Genomic DNA, 20,823 nt, shown 5'->3' on the forward strand with positions numbered 1-20,823 from the left:
TCTTCATTGGAACCAATGCAACTTTAAAGTGTTTTGCTTTGGCTGGATTATGCCCCAAGTGAGTATGAGGGAGATTCTGCAGCTGGGATCCAAATACTGTGAAATTAGTTATTCACAGCAATAGCGGCTTTGGGGTTAATTTCTTGACCTGCATTGCCACCCCTGGTGCCAGATAGCAAATCTACCTTTGAAACAGAGTGAACTTTCAGAAGCAGCTTGTCAGATGGTATGGGTTTCTGTTGTTCAAAGAAAAAATATATTTAAAAAATCCCACAGGGTTTGCCGAAGCCTTTGGGCACATCAGCTGTGATGTCATCTTTTATGGAATGTTCACTAACATTCCAACTGCTTGGGTGGGTGGGATAGTGACCATCAATGCAATGTTGACGTTAGGCAGAAAGCCTGTGGCAAAGGAATTTAAGCAGCCCAAATGTGTGCAGAATTGCATGCAAAGAGAGCAGCATTCATGAAGGAAGTGATAGATCAGCTTGGCAGGAACATCGTTTTTTAAGGCCAGAAGAGACGTGCTTTTTCTTTTGCAAATAACCAGGTTGGGAGGCTGACCAAGGTCAGGACTATCATGGAGGGAGGGGCTTGAACTCCTCGTCCTCAACATGGTCCCAAATAGAACTGGTTCTCCATACCTGCTCTTCGCAATGCAGGAAAAATTTTCCACCAGCGCCATTGCTCCTTATCTGGCTCAATGCCCTCTACGTTGTTGGTTTATTTGTGGAAGAAAAAGCAGCTAGACAGAACCAAAAACTATGACAAATATCATGCCTAGGTTTGGCCCTTAGGATCCGGAGACAAAGGCAAAGAGTCTGATGCCTTGGAAATTGGATGGTTATAATGCAAAGAATGAAGAAAGGCAGGTGAGAGATTAGGTGGTGGGTTGAGAAGCAGAAACTTAGTGCAAGGTTGGTTGTAGGAAACAAGAGTTCTTATAAAAATTGAAACAGAGAAGGCAAGGAATCAGAGGAAGGATGAGCCATGGTACGTAGTTTGCTGACTTATTCAGTGTCCCCAAAGAGGACACAGATTTGCATATGTTAATTTAAATGCAGTTAAAAAAAATAAGTATAGTAGTTATTCTCATCGCTGTGGGAAGGACCATGACCAGCTGACCTGTTTGCCTTTTCAGTCTGCTGCTGAGGTGCAAACTGTGGGTGGTCAACTTCAAGGCTCCTTCTCATGGTTCTTTATCTTTTTACTGTAGAGTCCTCCAAAGAGAGGCCTGTCCTCTGTAAAGTAGGGCATGTGGCCACCTTAAGCCAAGAAGAAGGACCTTGTGCAGGACCCAGGAACAGGAGCAAGCAATGGGCAGCAAAGGCCAGTAGTCAGGGGTCCAGTAAAGCTATGGGAAGGGGAGACTTTTGTATATTAATCTGAATTTTACCAGCCAGAATGTGTGTGATTTGCAAGTCCGTTGCATGTGCAGATGCTGCAGAGAAAATATGATCAGAACAGTCCCACTTGGATCCTGCCCCTAATAGATGCTTTGCTCGAGCAATTGTGTTGCCATGCACTTCCAAAAGGAGGGAGGAACTAGAAACTGCATTAGAGAAAGGAGAGAGAGAGAGAGAGAGAGAGAGAGAGAGAGAGAGACTGTGCATTTCATTCTAGAAAATAACTACCAATTATAATTACTCACCATGTTTCCTGGCTCAGAAGAAAAGTGGGGTTGCTTCGAACCACCCAGCACATTTTGTCATGATTAGAAAATACTCCATACCTTTTACAGAGCAGTGGAGGAGACACAGAAATAATTTCAAATGCAAATGAAATTGAGGGGGTAGGAAGCAGGGAACAGATAAGCCAGTAAAATAAAGCTGCTTTTATATATATATTAGCAGGCAAATGTGTTCTGAAAAAGACAGGCTCCTTTCATCTGTGCATAGGGGTTCCAAATTCTTCATTGTATACAGCAGTCTTGTTACTTCTCCTCCTCATTTTTTATTTTAAGACTGAAGTGAGAATTAGAAGTGACTTGCTAGGATTTAGAGGCAGTTTTAATTACTGCTTAGCTTTACTTCATGGTATACAGTAAGATGCAAAGAGGATCGTGAGATTGGTAAGTACCTTTCTCCTATAAACAATTGTTTTCTTTTGCTTTATTTTTATTTATTTATTTTAAAAATCCTGTATAGATTATTCCTGATGCTTATCTAGATGAAAATATTTTTTTTAATAGGCTTTATGACATGCATTTTGTTTTGCAGAGATTCTTAGTCAATATGATCTTTGTATTTCTGAAATCTAGAGAACTATTTTGCAAGGTGAGGGGGACTTAACCTTTGGACTTGCTGGGCATTAGGAAAACATGTCTGGTATATCCAAAAGAGAGAGAGTGAGTGACTAAAACCAATCCACTAGCTCTTGATAAGAACAGAATTGGTCAGTGAAGCATTCCCCTGCATTATTCATCACTTTGCATTTTACTGTGAGATAACTTTATAGCCCCATTTTTCTTGTGGTAAATAGTCGGGGGGATGGGGGGTGCGGGCTGGTGGAAGTAAATTATTAGACAAGGCAAAGTGGTATGAGTTAATCATTGCAGCAGCATTTCGTCTTCTTATGCTAACCATTCTGATATTGAGCAAAGAAAGAGAAGATCAGGAATGTGGGTTGTGGGGAGAGAGAAATAAATCACATTCATAGAATGTATGTATGTATGTATGTATGTATGTATGTATGTATATGTTGTTTGTTGGGAAAGTTGGATTGCCACCAGGAGCTTGTGGTCTTTTCCTCCTGAGGAGAGAGAGGTTGAGTGGGCGTAGAGGAGAGGCAAGTGTCACCTTCTGTTGCTTAGTAACATCTCCTGGTATCAGATAAAAGAGGTCCAGTTGATGTTATACATTATTCATCTGAGTTCCAATCAAACCATCAAAATTATTTGCTTGCATTGGGAGACTTTTAGCCAGATCAAAAGAACTCTCACTCGAAACTACTAAACCTTTCACCATTGGCAGACCTCTCTCTCTCGCTATATATATAAATATCTTGATGCTGCAGAAAACCACCTTGAAGAACTACAGAAGTTTTCTTGCTACGATAAGCTTGCAAATATTGAAATGGTCTCGTTCTGACTGACCAAGAAGAAGAATTCCCCATCTATGCTTTGGGAGCCTGTCTCTAGATAAAGGACTAATTGGAGGAGATGCTTTTAAAGGAATCCTGGAGGACCTTTTTTGATAATTAAGCATAACAGAGGTGATTAATTCCAGTATTTCTGCCACCACCTCCTTTCAAATGCTGTTAATATCCACAGTTAATATCCAGGGTTGTCTATAATGTTTGGTGAATGCTGGATTCTAAATATATAGCATAAGTGTCCTGGAGGGGAAGGAAAACCCAGGAGTCTGGAAGGTAAGACGGAGCCAGGATCATTGACAGTGAACATACTGAATACAAAATGCATGAGTACTACCAGTGCATTCCAGAACCTACTTTTACTACTCAGACACTGTGTAAAGATTTCAGGGGAATGCTAGCACCCAAAAAGCTTACAGGGAGAACCTTTGACAATATGGGAATGATAGTCACTTTCTCCAACATTTTAAAAGCTGGCAGCATGAAGTCATACCAGTCCTCCCTGCCAGCATGAAATAACATTTTACAAAAATAATTGTGGGCTGACTCATCTCTGGAAAAGTGCAAGGCTAATATTGTCAGAAGACTGGAGAAAATGTTTGTTTTTTTGAAAACGGATTTATTAGCATTTGTATTGCAGTATTGACAGGGTGCTTAGGATTCTAGTGCGGCAAGAATAATATTCACACAGTCTTTAAGGAGAAGGCAGGGTGCAACAGGCAGTTTAAGAGGTGAGCAGCTTCGGATGCACAAAAATTGCAAACTTCCAATTCATTCATTCATTTTTCTAAATTTGTGTATGGGGAAACATGCAATGTGGAAAACTGGGGACTTGAATGAAATGAAAAAGTAGAGGATTCCCACCCCATCTCCCCACCCTCCAAAATTAGGATGGCTTAAATATTGCCTGTAAGCTTTTAGCCTGTTTTAATATTCAGGGTTTTCCTCTTCCTTTTCTTAGGAGGCTGACTACATCACTTTGGGAAACAAGGGAGAAGTGACCACAAAATCCCTCTAAGATGGATAGTCCTTTCAAGATGGACTACCTCCTAGATGTTGACTCTGCCTATCGGCTGTTTTACAGTCAAGGAGCTCAAGGTAATGTAATTTGAGGTGGAGAGTTACTGGGGTTAATAATAATAATAATAATAATAATAATAATAATAATAAGTGTTAAGGTAAAGACACTGTTGCCCCCTGGTGGAAGGCATGAGGGGAAATGGTAAGTTCCCTTCTTATGGTAGAACAGGGGTAGGCAACCTAAGGCCCGGGGGCCGGATGCGGCCCAAATGTCTTCTCAATCCGGTCTGCGGACAGTCCAGGAATCAGTGTGTTTTTACATGAGTAGAATGTGTCCTTTTATTTAAAATGCATCTCTGTGTTATTTGTGGGGCGTAGGAATTCATTCATATATATATTTTTCAAAATATAGTCCAGCCTACCATATGGTCTGAGGGATGGTGGACCAGCCCAGGGCTGGAAAAGGTTGCTGACCCCTGTGGTAGAACAAAGATAGCTCAGCTGACTCAGGAATGACTTTCCAAAGAAAGAATAGCCCTGGCTTGGGTGGGGGTGGAGGCTGGGCCAGAGTGGCCATTGGAGGGTGGAGGAGTCTGAGATGAAGGCAACCAGTGGATGGAAACTGTGTCTGCTTCTCTTGTTATGGGAGTTGGCTTCAATCTTCAATGCACCTTTCAAGATGCTAATGGGGACACTACGAGATTTGCTTATTTATTTATTGCACTACTTTTCCTTCAAGGGGCTCAAAGAGCAGCACACCTGGCTCTTCTCACACACACACACAACTTCCATTTTCTCTTCACAACAACCCTGTAAGGTAGATTAGGCTGAGAGGCAGTGACTAGCTGCAGGTCACCCAATGATTGTCATGCCTGTGTCTTCCCAGTCCTAGTCCAACACTTTCAACCTTGTGTTCCCACATGTTGTTGGACTACAACTCCCATCATCCCTGACCACTGGTCCTGCTAACTAGGGATGATGGGAGTTGTAGTCCAACAACACTGGGGGACCCAAGGTTGAGGAAGGCTGCTCAAACCACTGTACCACATTGGCTTTCCGCTGTATGCTTTTGAAAGGTTAAATAAAGCTATCGAGAAGAGCAGAGTTAGATCAGGGCTGGTGGAATCAGGGGAGGGAGTGCAATCCTTTCCCCACTTTGCCATTATCTTGACCTTACTTGACCTTGAAACAACTATGGGGAGAAACATACAGGTATGCATGATGTTAAGTTCCTTTTCCTCTAACACTCTGGCTGGAATTTATTACTCTCCCCCCCCCTCTCTCATCTATGCCCCGATTTTATTTTTTAACAAATATATAAAAAGGAGATCCTACCATGGACATCATCTTGTCATCTTGTCACCTCTCATTTGGCCCAAGGAGCTGTGAACAATATGGTGATATCTCAAAGGGGCTGAAAATGTATTTGGTGTGCACCCAAAATGATGTCAAGATGGCTGGTTTTCATCCCCATAGATAAGACGCTGAGGTGTCTTGAGTAACCTTGAGCCTTTAAAGAGGAAATTGTTGAGAAATGCCCAGGCTCTATGTAGCAGGAGACTGCTGCAGGCGCCTGGCATTTTCCAGTTACTGCCATGCTTTTACGGAAAGGCACGAGGGCTCCTGGCACTTTTGTCACCACATGCCTTTCCCTTAAAGCCACCACCGAACCATCGTCAGCATTATCACTGCACCTCAGGCCAAAAGCATCCGGGGATATAATATCATCAGGGTTTGAAAGAAGATAGCAAATGGGCTATGCATAACAAATCGTTATTGTTTTATTGATGGCTTGTGCCTTAATGAATGTCTTTATTGAAAAGGAGATCGGATTACACACACACACACACACACACACACACACACACACAATAACTTCCTATTGTATTTTGATTTCCTCTCAGTACAATTGCTGGAAATGAAGTTGGTTGCAATGGAAGGCTTTCATCTGTGCCCACACAATTTTGAAGTGCCACTGGGCACTTCAAGAACAACAGCAGCAACAACAAAATTGCTTAAAGTTCAGTCCTACACATGTAAAATTGAAGACCAAACTACACCCTACACCAAACACATAGTTTGGGATTTGGACTGCGGCGAGTGGCCAGGGTGGTGGTGGTAGTAATTATATATTTTATTTAAAATACTTATAGCCAGTGCTTTTTCTGGGGGTACTGAAGGTACCAGCACCATTTAATATCCAGGCAAAGTATATATAGGGAATTCAAATACAGAGGTGCCTCGCAAGACGAAATTAATTCGTTCCGCAATTCTCTTCGTCTTGCGGTTTTTTCGTCTTGCGATGCACGGTTTCCCATAGGAATGCATTGAAAATCAATTAATGCGTTCCTAGGGAAACCGACTTCAGACCAGGTCCGGGGACAGTCTGTCCCCGGACCTCTTCTGAAGGCTGGGGGGGGACAAGGGCTTTTCTTCCCACCCCCAGCATTTTAAAAAACCCTGGGACAGCGGAGGACTTCTCCGCTGTGCGGGGCTATCTTAAAATGCTGGCGGGCGGCATTTTAAAATCGCTCTGGACAGCGGAGGACTTCTCCGCTTTCGGGGCGATTTAAAAGCCCCTGGGAAGGCAGGCAGGGGGGACAAAGACTTTCGCCCCCTGCCCGCCTTCAGAAGGTGTTCCCGCCCCCCGCCCCACTTCGGAACAGCTTTCCGAAGTGGGGCGGATGGGGCAGGTGTCCCCGCCCCCCCGCCCCACTTCGGAACAGCTTTCCGAAGTGGGGCAGCGGGGCCAGGTGTTCCCGCCCCCCCTCCCCACTTCGGAAGAGCTTTCCGAAGTGGGGCGGCGGGGCCAGGTGTTCCCGCCCCCCCTCCCCACTTCGGAAGAGCTTTCCGAAGTGGGGCGGCGGGGCCAGGTGTTCCCGCCCCCCCCTCCCCACTTCGGAAGAGCTTTCCGAAGTGGGGCGGCGGGGCCAGGTGTTCCCGCCCCCCCTCCCCACTTCGGAAGAGCTTTCCGAAGTGGGGCGGCGGGGCCAGGTGTCCCCGCCCCCCGCCCCACTTCGGAACAGCTTTCCGAAGTGGGGCGGCGGGGCAGGTGTTCCCGCCCCCCCTCCCCACTTCGGAAGAGCTTTCCGAAGTGGGGCGGCGGGGCCAGGTGTTCCCGCCCCCCTCCCCACTTCGGAAGAGCTTTCCGAAGTGGGGCGGCGGGGCCAGGTGTCCCCGCCCCTCGCCCCACTTCGGAACAGCTTTCCGAAGTGGAGCGGCGGGGCCAGGTGTTCCCGCCCCCCCTCCCCACTTCGGAAGAGCTTTCCGAAGTGGGGCGGCGGGGCCAGGTGTCCCCGCCCCCCCTCCCCACTTCGGAAGAGCTTTCCGAAGTGGGGCGGCGGGGCCAGGTGTCCCCGCCCCCCCGCCCCACTTCGGAACAGCTTTCCGAAGTGGGGCGGCGGGGCCAGGTGTTCCCGCCCCCCCTCCCCACTTCGGAAGAGCTTTCCGAAGTGGGGCGGCGGGGCCAGGTGTCCCCGCCCCCCCGCCCCACTTCGGAACAGCTTTCCGAAGTGGGGCGGCGGGGCCAGGTGTTCCCGCCCCCCCTCCCCACTTCGGAAGAGCTTTCCGAAGTGGGGCGGCGGGGCCAGGTGTCCCCGCCCCCCCCGCCCCACTTCGGAACAGCTTTCTGAAGTGGGGCGGCGGGGGCAGGTGTCCCCGCCCCCACTCCCCACTTCGGAACAGCGTTTTAAAATGCTGGGGGTCGGGAGCGAAGCGCTGCCGACCCCCAGCATTTTAAAATCTCCCCGTGTCCCGGGGAGGTTTTAAAATGCTGGGGGTCGGCAGCGCTTCGCTCCCGACCCCCAGCATTTTAAAATCTTCCCAGGACACGGGGAGATTTTCAAATGCTGGGGGTCTGCAGCGCTTCGCTCCCGACCCCCAGCATTTTAAAATCTTCCCAGGACACGGGGAGATTTTAAAATGCTGGGGGTCTGCAGCGCTTCGCTCCCGACCCCCAGCATTTTAAAATCTTCCCAGGACACGGGGAGATTTTAAAATGCTGGGGGTCGGCAGCGAACGCTTCGCTCCCGCCCGCCAGCATTTTAAGATCGCCCGGGGCAGGCGGGGGGGGGGAGGCAGGCGGGGGGGCAAAGACTTTTGCCCCCCGCCGGCCTTCAGAAGAGGTCCTCTTCTGAAGGCCGGCTGTGGGCGAAAGTCTTTGCTCCTGACCGCCAGCATTTCCCTATGGGCTTTCGTCTTGCGATGCAAGCCCATAGGGAAATTCGTCTTGCGAAGCGCCTCCAAAACAGAAAACCCTTTCGTCTTGCGGGTTTTCCGTCTTGCGAGGCATTCGTCTTGCGGGGTACCACTGTATTTGATTCAGGTAGATAGCCATGTTGGTCTGATGCAGTTGAATATATACAGATAGATAGATAGATCGAGATCGAGATCTAGATATAATGTCCAGTAGCACCTTAGAGACCATTAGAGACCAAGAACAAACTTAGTTGGTCTCTGAGGCGCTACTGGACAACTTTTTATCATATGCATATATATATATATATATATATATATATATATATATATATATATATATATATATACATACATACATATACATATATATATATAAAATATTTAAGTCCAAAGTCATTTTAACTTTTTCCTCCATGAAGTTATCTGAATGAAAATTGCTCCTTACTTAGACCTTCAGGAGTGAACGTGCATAGAAGAAATCAGATTATTATTATTGTATTAGTACTGTACTGGGAATAATCTAGCTCTATACAGTGGTATCTCGGGTTACAAACACCTCAGGTTACAAACACTTCGGGTTACAGACTCCGCTAACCTGGAAGTAGTACCTCAGGTTAAGAACTTTACCTCAGGATGGGAGCAGAAATTGTGCGGTGGCGGCGCAGCAGCGGGAGGCCCCATTAGCTAAAGTGTTACCTCAGGTTTATAACTGTTTCAGGTTAAGAACAGACCTTTAGAACGAATTAAGTTCATAACCGGAGATACCACTGTACATACATTGGATGCTCGAGTCCTCTGGTAGTAGACTCTACCACCACAAGTGGCATTATTACATGTTTGAATGCTCCCTGACATAAATGAATAAATATATAAAACCACTGCCCTATGTGAAGAAATCAAATACAATACTGTAGAGAGATTTCTCCTTGTTGTGCTAATTTTCTCCTTGCAGGGAGCTTTCGTTTTTGTTGAATTAATAACGCAGGCATATTTTAAAATGATGTTCTGTTTGGAAGGGTTATAAAGTACTTGACTGCCTCAGAACACTTCCCACCTCATTCTGTTGCCTGTGCAAATCCACCTCAATCAAAAGAAGGGTGGCCTCAGTAATAAAGAGTTTCTACATTAATTGTGCATGTGAACAGTACATCAGTTTTCCTAGTGCCCACTTCCTTGGCAAATGCTGAACCAAAATTCTGAATTCATTCATCGTTGTGCTAATTTTGAAATACCTACGCAATCTTCCTAATGTTGTCAGAGGGCCAGAACTGAAATTATTATTTATTCTTGATTCCTGGAACTTGATTCAAAGTCATTTGATGTGTTTCTGATTTCACTGAGTGCATTTCTTCAGTTCTGTCTCTCTTTGCACCAGCAGGTGGCAGAGTGAATAAAACTGACTGCCTCTGCTTCTTGCTTATTGACTTGTGCAAATTCTAACTATGCCTAATGACTGCTTAAAGTATGCTGCATGAATTGAACATCTTGTTTCAAACTGATTATGTGAAATCAGTGGATTAAAGATTACATTCAGTTTAAAACAGTTTGGGGACACTGAGAATTGCCTAAATAAAGCAGGGGCCCCTGCTATGTACCTCTTGCGCTTCTCTGGGATGCAAATGAACCCCTCTGTCTGGAATGATATCCAGGTTACCTCCACTGTCAGAGGCCATATGCTGCTGAATCCTAGTTACTGTGTTTGGGTTTTTTGGCAAAAATTGTATTAGTTTTTACAATATCAACGACAAACAAAAACATAAAACAAACAAAACATAACAAACATAAATCATAACCTTATAGAAAATAACAGTTATTTACTTTGTAGAACGACTTCCTCGTTTCCCCTTAGTTGAATTTCATTGCATATCCTTATAACGGTTTTCCAAATCCCAATTTTAATACCCTTTAAATTAAAAATTAACATCTTTAAATCTTCTCCTTCTTGTATTAAACATATTATTTTATCAGTTAACATAAATACAATCCTAAGCCCATTAAGTATCTGGAGGCTATTTCCAGTTATTTTAGCTTAACAAATTTAGCTAAATAATCATTAAATTTCTTCCATTCTTCGTGGTGTTCCTCCTCCGGAAGGTCACGGACTCTTCCGGTTAGATCTGCTAGCTCCATAAAATCCATCATCTTCATCTGCCATTCTTCTACTGTTGGTAATTCTTGGGTTTTCCACTTTTTTAGCTAACAAAATACGAGCCGCAGTTGTGGCATACAAAAATAGATTAACATCTTTCTTGGGCAATTCCAAACCTGTTATTCCAAGAAGAAAGGCCTCTGGTTTCTTTATAAATGTATATTTCAACATTTTTTTCAATTCATTATAAATCTTTTCCCAGAAGTCTTTCACCTTGGAGCAGGTCCACCACATATGAAAGAATGTTCCTTCCTTTTCTTTACATTTCCAACATGTATTATCACAATTATGATGCATCTTTGCTAATTTTACAGGAGTCAAATACCATCTATACATCATTTTCATAATATTTTCCTTTAACAAAGTACATGCAGTGAACTTCACCCCTTTCTTCCACAATCTTTCCCAGTCCTCAAACATTATGTTATGTCCTAAATCTCTTGCCCAATCTATCATCACTGATTTAACTTGTTCATCTTTCGTATGCCACTCCAGCAAAAGCTTGTACATTTTAGATAAGTTTTTACCTTCAGTATCTAACAACTCCATCTCCAACTTAGATTTTTCCAAGGCAAAACCATTTTTCTTATCCAGTTTATACAATTCGTTAATCTGGTGGTAATGTAGCCAATTTAGCTTATCTTTAATTTGCTCAAATGGTCTTAATTTATAACCTTCCTCTTCCTCTATTAATAAGTCATAATATCTCAACCATTTGGTATCCATATTTAATTTTTTCTGGGCCTTTGCCTCCACTGGTGAAAGCCATCTGGGCGTCTTTCTTTCTAAAAGATCTTTGTATTTTATCCAAACATTATACAACGATTTCCTAATTATATGATTTTTAAATGCTTTATGGGCTTTTACTTTATCATACCACAAATATTTGTGGTATGAATCCTAGTTACTGTGAATTACAGGAGGGGCTTTTGTGCTTTGGTCCTGCCTGCATGTTTCCCCACAGGCATCGGACTGGCCACTGGGAGAGCAGATTGCTAGATTAGATGGGCCATTGCACTGGTCTAGCAGTTCCTCTGTTAATGTGTTTAGAGGCTACTGGGTAACAACCAATATATACGAGTGCAAAAGGGGGATCTAAACATTATGGGGGCTTACAAGTTTGTGATTTAGATTGGTAGACGTTTAAATAGATGGTGGAGTTTTTCAGCTTTCGTCAGGAACTGTAGCCTCTTGTTATTAAAAAAGGCAATATAAAGCTATGCGCCAGTGAATGGTGACACCAGAACTGAAATCTATTCAAGGCTCTGGAACAGGCTGCAAGCCAATGGGCAATCTAAGCCCAGCAGTAACTCTGGTCCTGTCAGTGGATGGTCACTGGGCCAATTAAGAGTTTCCCCATCATTGTTACAGTGCCAGCCTCGCTTGCTTTGTAGACATTACACAGAATCATTTATACAACCTGGTGGACTGGGAGGGACCGTCTACCAAATCATTAGAACATGGGGATGTCTTTTTGATCCACTGTAAGATGACATTTTCCCAATCCAGGGGATCGTGAGATCTGTGCTATCAGAAGGTTGGCTCATATACTGGCTGAAGGCCAACACAAGATGAACAAGTCACACATTCCGATCACAGAGATTATTTTTTTCTCCTCTGACTCATTGTAGTTCAGTTTTACTGTACAGTGGTACCTCGGGTTACATACGCTTCAGGTTACAGACTCCGCTAACCCAGAAATAGTACCTCAGGTTAAGAACTTTGCTTCAGGATGAGAACAGAAATCGTGCTCCGGCAGCACGGCAGCAGCAGGAGGCCCCATTAGCTAAAGTGGTGCTTCAGGTTAAGAACAGTTTCAGATTAAGAACGGACCTCCGGAACTAATTAAGTACTTAACCCGAGGTACCACTGTATCTCTTACATGCCATGGATCTTCTTCTTCTTCTTTGAATTTATATGCCGCCCTATACCCAGAGGTCTCAGGGTGGTTCACAGAAAAGATCAACATAAAAACCACAATATATATAATAAAAATAAAAACAGCAACTGAATAACACCCCCCCCCCAAAAGAGCCACATTTTAAAAGGGCATAGGATGTCAATCAGATCCACCAAAGGCCTGGTTAAAAAGGAAGGCTTAGTGATAGCCATTTTCTTTAAAAAGTGTATGTACAGCATTAGGTTTAAGTTTTATTTTTATATGAACTTAAACCTAATAAACCTTAAATTTATGCCATGGTGCCTCCTAAGCAGTTTACAAGTATAAAAGAAGATGCAAAAAAATAAAATAAACACACACAATTAAAATACACAATAAACCAGTTCATCAAAACATGAAAATCAACACCCACAGTTGACATGCACGATAAAACAGGCCCATTATTTCCATGTTACTGCATAACAGTCAATATACTTTACATCCCCTTCACGTCCAGGCACTCCTCTGCTCCCGATAAATCAGATTGCCGAAGTATCCAGATAAGGGGGAGTGAGGGTGACACATTTCTCAGCCACTGGTCTGGCATGAATCATTGCTGAGAAGCTGCAACTGTAACTGGGAATGCTCAGGATGAACCACAGGGAAACAGATGAAAAAGCCAAACTGGAGTTCTGTGTGTCTGCTACACATTGAAACACCAGGTATAGCCATCTCTTGGCCATTTCTCTGCTACCCCCGCTAAAATAGCTGTAACAAATAATTATGGCATTTTTAATAGCAGCTCTTTGAGGAAGAGAAAGGAGTGGCCAGAAAGGGGGTCTTCAGTGGCTTGCAGAATTGCCTACTCTTTTTGGTAGGCATTGAGAATAAATGACATATGCTTGTACCAACCATTTTCTACAAGGCATTGCAATGTGGGAACATAATTAAGAGGAGTTGGAAGCCTTTTCCTTCTGGTCAGTTCCAGGGATAATTTGTTTGTTCATTTGCATATTCAATTTCTCTCCTTTCCTGCCTCCCAAAGGAGCCTGGCTCAACAAACAACAAAGTAGTAGAAGCAGCAACAAAAAACTTTCTGATAAAACAACAACAACAATTAAGAACATTCAATAAATCAAGCATCACTCTCTGGTTTCCCAGTCTGTTTGTTTTCCACTTCTAGCTTCCAGCTCGCATCACTCAACTCTCTGAACTCTCAACTTTTTCTTTCTAACTACCAGCCAGTTGAGGGAGGGAGGTTCACCCATTTGGTATCTGGCACAGATCCACTTCCTTTGATCCCTTAATAGCCCATCATCTCACCAGGAAGCTAGCCTGACTTACAGTATATTTTAAAACTTGCATATATTCTTTTAATAAAAGATTCTGTACATGACAGACACAAAATAAGACAAGGGACTGCCGTTTGATTTTTCTCCCTAACCTGCAGATGAAAAGCAGCGTCCAATTCAACTTCCCATTTACATGTGTGTATAGTTGAGCATTGATTTAAATTTGAGGCAAGGAAGTGGATGGGATCTATTTATTACATTATGTGTTTCAGGAAACTCAGAATACTGACAGATACATAGTATTTTGAAGGGACATGTACAAAACAAACTGATTTACAGTATGCTGCTCTTTATAGCCCCTATATTCTGTGGGACTTACTCTCAGGAAAATGTGCATAGGGTTGAAACTTAATGGGGCTCATGTCTGAGTAGATATTCATAGGATGGCCCTATTCACTCACTCATCTTCATGCCAGAGAAAAGTCAAGGAAGGAAGCGCTCGTGGAAGAAAATGATAACAAATTATAATACAAATGCAGGTGATTACTTAATGAGCCATTTTTCTGTCACATTTTTTTAAAAAAACAAACCCCCTCAATTAACATTGTTAGTGTCCCAATTAAATTAGTGAATAGGTGTACCCCAGAGACTTGTTTGTTCAAAATGCACACTGGGAAGTCTGGATCCGCCCTCCCCTCTTGAAATTCTGGGGGATTTTTTTAAACACAAAGATATGCACATTTCTTTATGGGTGTTGCCAGGTGGCTGAAATTTCTTTCAACTACAGGCATAAAATGCAGATTATTCTTGATACTCTTGAAGCTGAACAGCTGAAGGTTTTTGGTTTATAGATACGCAAGTCCAGAGAAAGTAAGCAAAATCCCTTGGGCTGGATTTCCTACCAGGAGAAAATGCAGAGCTTCCACAAACTGGTATTCTTGAAGAAAATATTTTGCTGGGCCAGAAATCACAGGGACAGATGCACTGTAATTCTAATTATGAAAGATTGTCATTACCTATTCTTGAATTTTTATTTTGATTTTTGCAAAAGTTCTTTTGCCAAAACAAACAAAAGCTGGAGCTGCAGCTTAAGCATAGGAATTTGTTTAGGAGCAGTGTATAAAACCCTCTAATATTATTGTTTTTGAAAAATCCAACTTGTCTTGCTTGTGTGAGCCATCTTTATTGGAATGTGGTAAGGGATCCAGCAGCAATGAGGTCTCTCACAAGCTCCCCTGTTATTACAGTAGCTGGAGAAGGCAAAAAGGTTGCTGGCGGCCATTGGCTTTGCTGCTTAGAGGGACAGAACCAGATGAGGATCTTCGGATAGCTGCAGGGCACATGCTTGTAGTTTCAGTGCCATTCATAAGCAAGTCACCCTTAAACATTCATTTCCTATAGAGGAAAATTCAGAAAGATGAAGGATGCCTGAAAGTAGCCTTTGGTTCAAGGTCATTTAGCACTTTGCCTGAATGGGACTAATAACACAGGTGTTGCTGCAAGGTTTGGCTTCAGCCATTGCTACATATTTCATATCACGCTGGCTGCTCAGTCATCATAATGAAGGATCAATGGTCATATTTCCAGATACAAGGAACCCTGAAGAACATAGGTCATACTACCAACTAAGTACCATCTACACCAATTCCTGGAGATGCCAGGAATCGAACCTGGAACCTCCTTTGTGCAAAGCACACTGAGCTATGGCTCTTCTCCTCCCCAGAACAGAATATGGTGTTTGTTGGCTGAATGAGCAGAGCGAGGAACACCTAAAGCCATGTTTCCTCTCTGTAAGGTCTTGTAAAAAGGGTGCATTTGTATGCCTCACTTCCCAGAATATGGCCAGCATAGGAGAAGGGCCATAGCTCAGTGGTAGAGCATCCACTTTACATACCAAAGGTCCCAGGTACAGATTTCCAGCATCTTCAGGTAGAGCTGGAAGAGAACTCTGTCTGAAACCCTGGAGAGTTGTGATCAGTCAGTGCAGAGCTAGACCCACCCAGGGTGTGACTAGGCAAGAGGCAGCTTCTCAAGTCCATAGACATAACTGTTTGATAAGGGTAGTCAACCACTTGGTTTTTGGATGGTCAAAATCATTAGTCCGAATTCTGGAACCATTCTCACATGGTCCTTATCACCCACTCCAGAACTTCACTAGGTGACCTTGGACAAGACAAGACACACTCAGCCTTAACATGTGCACACGCACACACGCCCATAGCACAGTTTGGGAGTAATAATGCTAGTCTACCATACAGGGTTGTGGAAAATGTATGGAAAGTGCTTTGAACACTTTGAAGCACTATATAATCTTGCATTAGCTGTCTTGAGTTCCTTGAGTGGGATAAAAATGTGGTCATCCTAAGAGATCATGTAAAAACGCAGAGTGTCTAATCCTTAACAAGTATGACCAGAGGTACTTAATTTTTGGATAAGGGCCTTATCTTTGCCTTATCTTTTATTTCTTTTTCTATTTTAAAAGCATGTCTACTGTCATTATGTCTGCTAACAGCAGCTGTATGAAGGGCTGGTGACTGCATAAGCAACTCCCTCGCATCTTTTTTTCATTATCTCCTAAGCATTCAGCATTAAAAAAAAAAAGTTTGGCGCCTGTATTTCATTGCTCTCTCTGAACAACTCAAGACATTTCCACCTGCTTCCTCCGCTGGGACATTTGCCCAGGAAACCCGAAGCAACACACACACACACACACAGAGGGAGAGAGCAATACAACAAAGCACGCTAAACATTGATCTGCAAATCTGCTGGGCTAGAGGTGGCCCAGCCCACTAAAGAGCCACCATTCACCGTTGCATCGATGGCTTTAGAGGCGACCACCAGGCTTCATGCTTTGTTAGGCTCTGCAGGGTGCCACGTGGGGACTCTGGCTCTGCCCCTGGGGCTGCCAGGAGAGGGGTGGCAGGGCAGGATTTCCAGCTCCGCTCCAGTCCACAGATCCTTGACGGGTTTTCTTTTTCTCTTTTCCCCCTCCTCTCTTTCCTTCCTCCCTCCCTCTCTCTCTCCGTGTGTCCCTGCTCCTCTCTCTCTCTCTCTCCCCTCCCCCTTCCTATGCGTGTGCGCCCTCCTCCTCCTCCTCCTTTCCACCCCTATCTCTCCTCTTCCTCCCTCACCAGCTCGCCGGGCGACCCTGCTCACCGTACCCACATTAATGGCGGCATCTTCCGAGGAGGACATAGACCGGAGACCCATCAGGAGAGTCCGGTCCAAGAGTGACACCCCTTACCTCGCGGAGGCCAGGATCTCCTTCAACCTCGAGGCAGGTGAGTGGCGCCCACCTCGCCCAACCCCACCACCCCCGAGCCTCTCATGCAAAGCCCTTCTTCTCCCCGGTGGAAACCTGAGGTTGCTATTGCTGTACATATCTGCAACACAATCTCTCTCTCTCTCTCTCTCACACACACACCGCTTTGTGTCTGCTGGGTGCAGAAGTGGGGGGGGGGGCGCTGCTGGAATGTGAATCCCTGACATGTCCTGGCTGTCACCCTCGCTTTTCTCCCCCGCGATCCCGCCCTTCCAAGGCGCTGGTGCAATACGCGCGCACACACACACACACACACGCGGCTGGAAACTGGGGAGGAGCTGAGGCGGTGGGGGGCGGGGGGCGGCGGCGAGGCGTTCATCCCTAGACTTGTTTGGGTGACAGCGCCGGATTCCCTGTCTGGAACTGGAGGCGAGGCGAGCAACGGTGACCTCGAAGTTGAGAATGTGGAGTAGCCCTCTGACACCCTGGAAGGCGCGGGTGGGTGTCTGCTGGGTGCAGAGGTGGGGAAGGGGAGGGAGACCGGCTTCCCCGGCTGCATTCGGCTTCTCCTAAGGTTGCTGCTGACTTTGGGCGTCTCTCCCGCCTCTCTGCCTCAGGCTCTCCCTCTGAGCCTCCGGCCCCGCCCCCTGCTGGCCCCCTGCACCCTACACAGCGTTTTATCTGGAGAGTTGCATTCCCTTTCAAAGCCACCTGCTAGCTGCCAGAGCTGCTTTCCTCCTCCTCCTCCTCTCCTCTCAGCCTAGGCTGGGGTTCACAGCTCTTGCTGGGACCCCCAAGTCCAAACGGGCACCAGCTGGCATAGCTAATAGGGCAAGCAGGATGGGAGATGGAGGCTGAGAACATCTCAGGGGGTGCGGTTCCCCAGCCTGGCCCATCTCAATCCACTCTTCCCCATTCTCGCTTCTCAAGCTGTCAATCCCTCAGCCTCTATCTCTGCCTTTGTAGGGTTGCCACCTCCTGCAGATAGAGCATTCTTTTGGCTTTAACAGAAGCCTAACATGCTAAAATCACGCCTCACTGAAGCACTTTGGCATGACAGGGAGTGTCACATACTTGCAGGCTGTATTGCAGGGGGTGGGACTAGATCATCCGTGGGATCCCTTGCCAACTCTACAATGATTTTGTGCTCTGGAAGGCCTTGGATCAGAGCCAGCAAAAAGGGGGCAGCCCTGCTATTTTTTGCCCAGTGATCCAGCACCTCCAGAGAACACTCATCCGCCAGCCAGCCAACCATCCTCCTTCAAGTATCCTTCTGTCCTCTGATCTCATTAGTGCCTTCCACAGTTACCTGAACACCACACTTCCATGCTCTTCAAGTTCTGCTGCCTCATCAGGTGAGCATCCCATATAGCAGCCTCATGCGCAATCTTATCTTTAGTCCAGAATTGCCTCTTTACCTCCTCCATAATCCTGGCTTCCCAAGCATCCTTCTTCTGCACCTCCAACGTTTGCCCTTTCATGCTTTGCTGTTCACCTCAAAGGGCTCTTTCCTCCTGCAACCTGCTCTTTACCTGGTTCTGAAGGAAAGGAGGAGGAAGGGGAAGTGGTGGGTGCCCCAGACATACACAACTGTGCTCAATTGTGACCTCTTGAGCACCTTCCTTACTCAGGCATTCAGACTCCTGAAAAGTCTGGCAGAATTGAGAGCTCATCCACGCTTCCCTTTGCTTCATGCTTTCTAGGCACAGGTCTGGGCTTTCCAGGTCTGTGTCCAAGCAGCCACATTTTACCCCTGAATAGGAGCAAACGACCATCCTTCAATTATTTCCATTAAATACCTGGAGGCTTTTGGGGTTAAGCTAATATATACTGGAAACTATGGTTAATTTTGCTGGAACTCCCTGTCTCTCAGCAGGCTAAAAGATTTCTTGAGCTGGGGGTTTGCAATCTTGTGGTTCTCTTTCGATTCTTGAAATGGGCGTGTTTCTCCTCCGCTCCTCTCTGACCTTCTTGTCCCTTTGCACCTAGTAAGATGTAAAATGCAAACTGTACCTTCATCAACCAGCTGATTGCTTTGGGTGACATGTCATTAATTCCTTTCTGGTCATTAATTGGAGTGTGTGTGTGTGTGTGTGTGTGTGTGTGCATATCATTTTTTGTTATGGCAGCTATAACTATATAACTCAGGAACCACAAAGTGATGCCAAATTGTGTTGGTTTTTTTAAAATGTGTGACTGAAGATAGAACAATCTGGGACTGAAGGGTCTGGGACAGCATGATGGAAGGGTTTGAGGTGCCATTGAAAGGAGATTGGGTATAGTTGCTAAGCTGCTGGGTCTATAGTGGACAATATTGTCATGGATAATGCTATGTCATGCCATTATAAACAGATTAGAGTTTAATCATAAACAGCTAAAGGGAAGGCACCTTCAAGTCACTTAATGCCTTCATCATTTAACCTTCCAGTTCCTTCTCTGTCAAGGCTGAGAGGTTCATATAGCTTTTAATTCCCAAGCAGGCATGGCAAGAATGCTAGCCTAGCTGTTACCTCTTCTCCTCACTTTTAACATGTGCACTGAGGAAAGGAAAGGCTCCCCCCACCTATTAAATACCATGCTGTCTCTCACTGGGCTCATTCAAAGAAATATCTCTTCATGGGAGTGTAAATACTCAGCAGAGTGCTGGGGGATGTTTTCATTAATCCTTCTGCCATTTGATGCTTTGAATGTAAAAAATGTGGTGCAAATTGGTTGCTAAGCAATGTTTACGTTAATGAGAAAAAAGCCTCTGTAGTAAGCATTTAGCTCTGGTGGTGTGGTTTTTTTAATCATAAAGTACAAAACAAGGGCCCTTAAATTGGATAAGGACCAACAGTTGCTTAAGGAAATTTATCCTAACTACTTGCATAGAGAGTTTGGCCCTGAAAATGCTAAGGTACAAGATCTTTTGCACTGTTTGGGGATTTATTTATTCCTTTACTCACAATCCAGATTGGTAACATAGATGCTGTCATTCAAAATTGTACACTTTATTTGCATTATTTTTAAAGAAGGCATACTGGAATGTTGTCTGATTCCCTGAAATACAGGGCTCCTTATGTATGCACTTACTGCTTTTCTTAAGATGTAATATTCATATATTTACAGACTGCCAGTGCAATGTCTTTATGCACTGTACTTCAACAGAACAAGCCCTTTTAGGTTTCGCATTTTGCCGCCTTATCGCTATTTACAGTTTGTCAGCTGGAAACTTTAGTAGCTGCGGAACAGTATTCTGAGACAAAATGTTTGCAGTGTGGTGTGTCCTGTTTAGTGTTCTAGTCAGCCAGTCATGCTCTCCTCCAGGAGATTCAATTCCATTACCCCTCCCACATGGTCCCACCACGACCATCACCAAAAAAGAATTAACAGTCAGCTTTCCTATGGCCACTGAACACATTCAGTCATCCTTGGAGCCCGTCAGGGTTTCCCCACTAAAGATTTCTGTACTTCTCCAAACCACAAAGTTTCCCCATGCTTCATGAGGGCTCCTCCTTCTGCTTGGTGGTGGTGCTTTGGCTACGTAAACAGCGGCACCCACCTCTAAATACTGGAAATGGGAGGAATTATGAAGGAAGAAAAGGCAAAACTAACCTGAGCATCAGGCGCTGTTCAATCAAATGTGGTGCTGAATGGATGTCCATAAACCAATGAAAGAAAAGGAATTCTTTTCAGAAACTGCATGTATGTGCTGCAGAGTCATCTAAGCATACTGATATATATATATGGCATCTGGAAGTAAGAAGTAATGCGATTTGTTTTTTCTTCCAATTCAGTGCAGTCAGAACTAAAACAATTCTAGAGGCGCTGGATGCATTCTCTACCTCGCTTCTCACTTAATGCATTTATGATTACAACTCCTGCTGCTCAACTGCTGCTTGCATTGCTGTTTTGCCTGCCAGCTGCTACTTCTAGGCTTCTTTCATCTGGT

At 44.7% G+C, this 20,823-nt stretch overlaps 1 protein-coding gene across 6 annotated transcripts in view; it reads left to right on the plus strand.

Moving 5' to 3' along the window:
- Positions 1 to 1,582: 1,582 nt before the first annotated feature.
- Positions 1,583 to 20,823, plus strand: part of PHACTR1 (phosphatase and actin regulator 1) — a 262,469-nt gene continuing 243,228 nt past the window's right edge. The window contains exons 1-3 of one of the 6 annotated variants that reach the window (XM_081206391.1): positions 1,583 to 2,071; positions 4,055 to 4,191; positions 16,765 to 16,911. In XM_081206391.1, coding sequence (XP_081062517.1) covers positions 4,113 to 4,191; positions 16,765 to 16,911 — 226 coding nt within the window. In that variant the 5' untranslated portion in view covers positions 1,583 to 2,071; positions 4,055 to 4,112. Of the gene's footprint in view, positions 2,072 to 2,859; positions 3,370 to 4,054; positions 4,192 to 16,658; positions 16,912 to 20,823 lie in introns of those variants that run through there. The other 5 variants (XM_081206390.1, XM_081206392.1, XM_081206393.1 and 2 more) reach the window with 5 other exon arrangements.

This window comes from Podarcis bocagei, assembly GCF_964188305.1.
Source record: "Podarcis bocagei genome assembly, chromosome: 8".
Classification (NCBI taxonomy): Eukaryota; Metazoa; Chordata; class Lepidosauria; order Squamata; family Lacertidae; genus Podarcis; species Podarcis bocagei.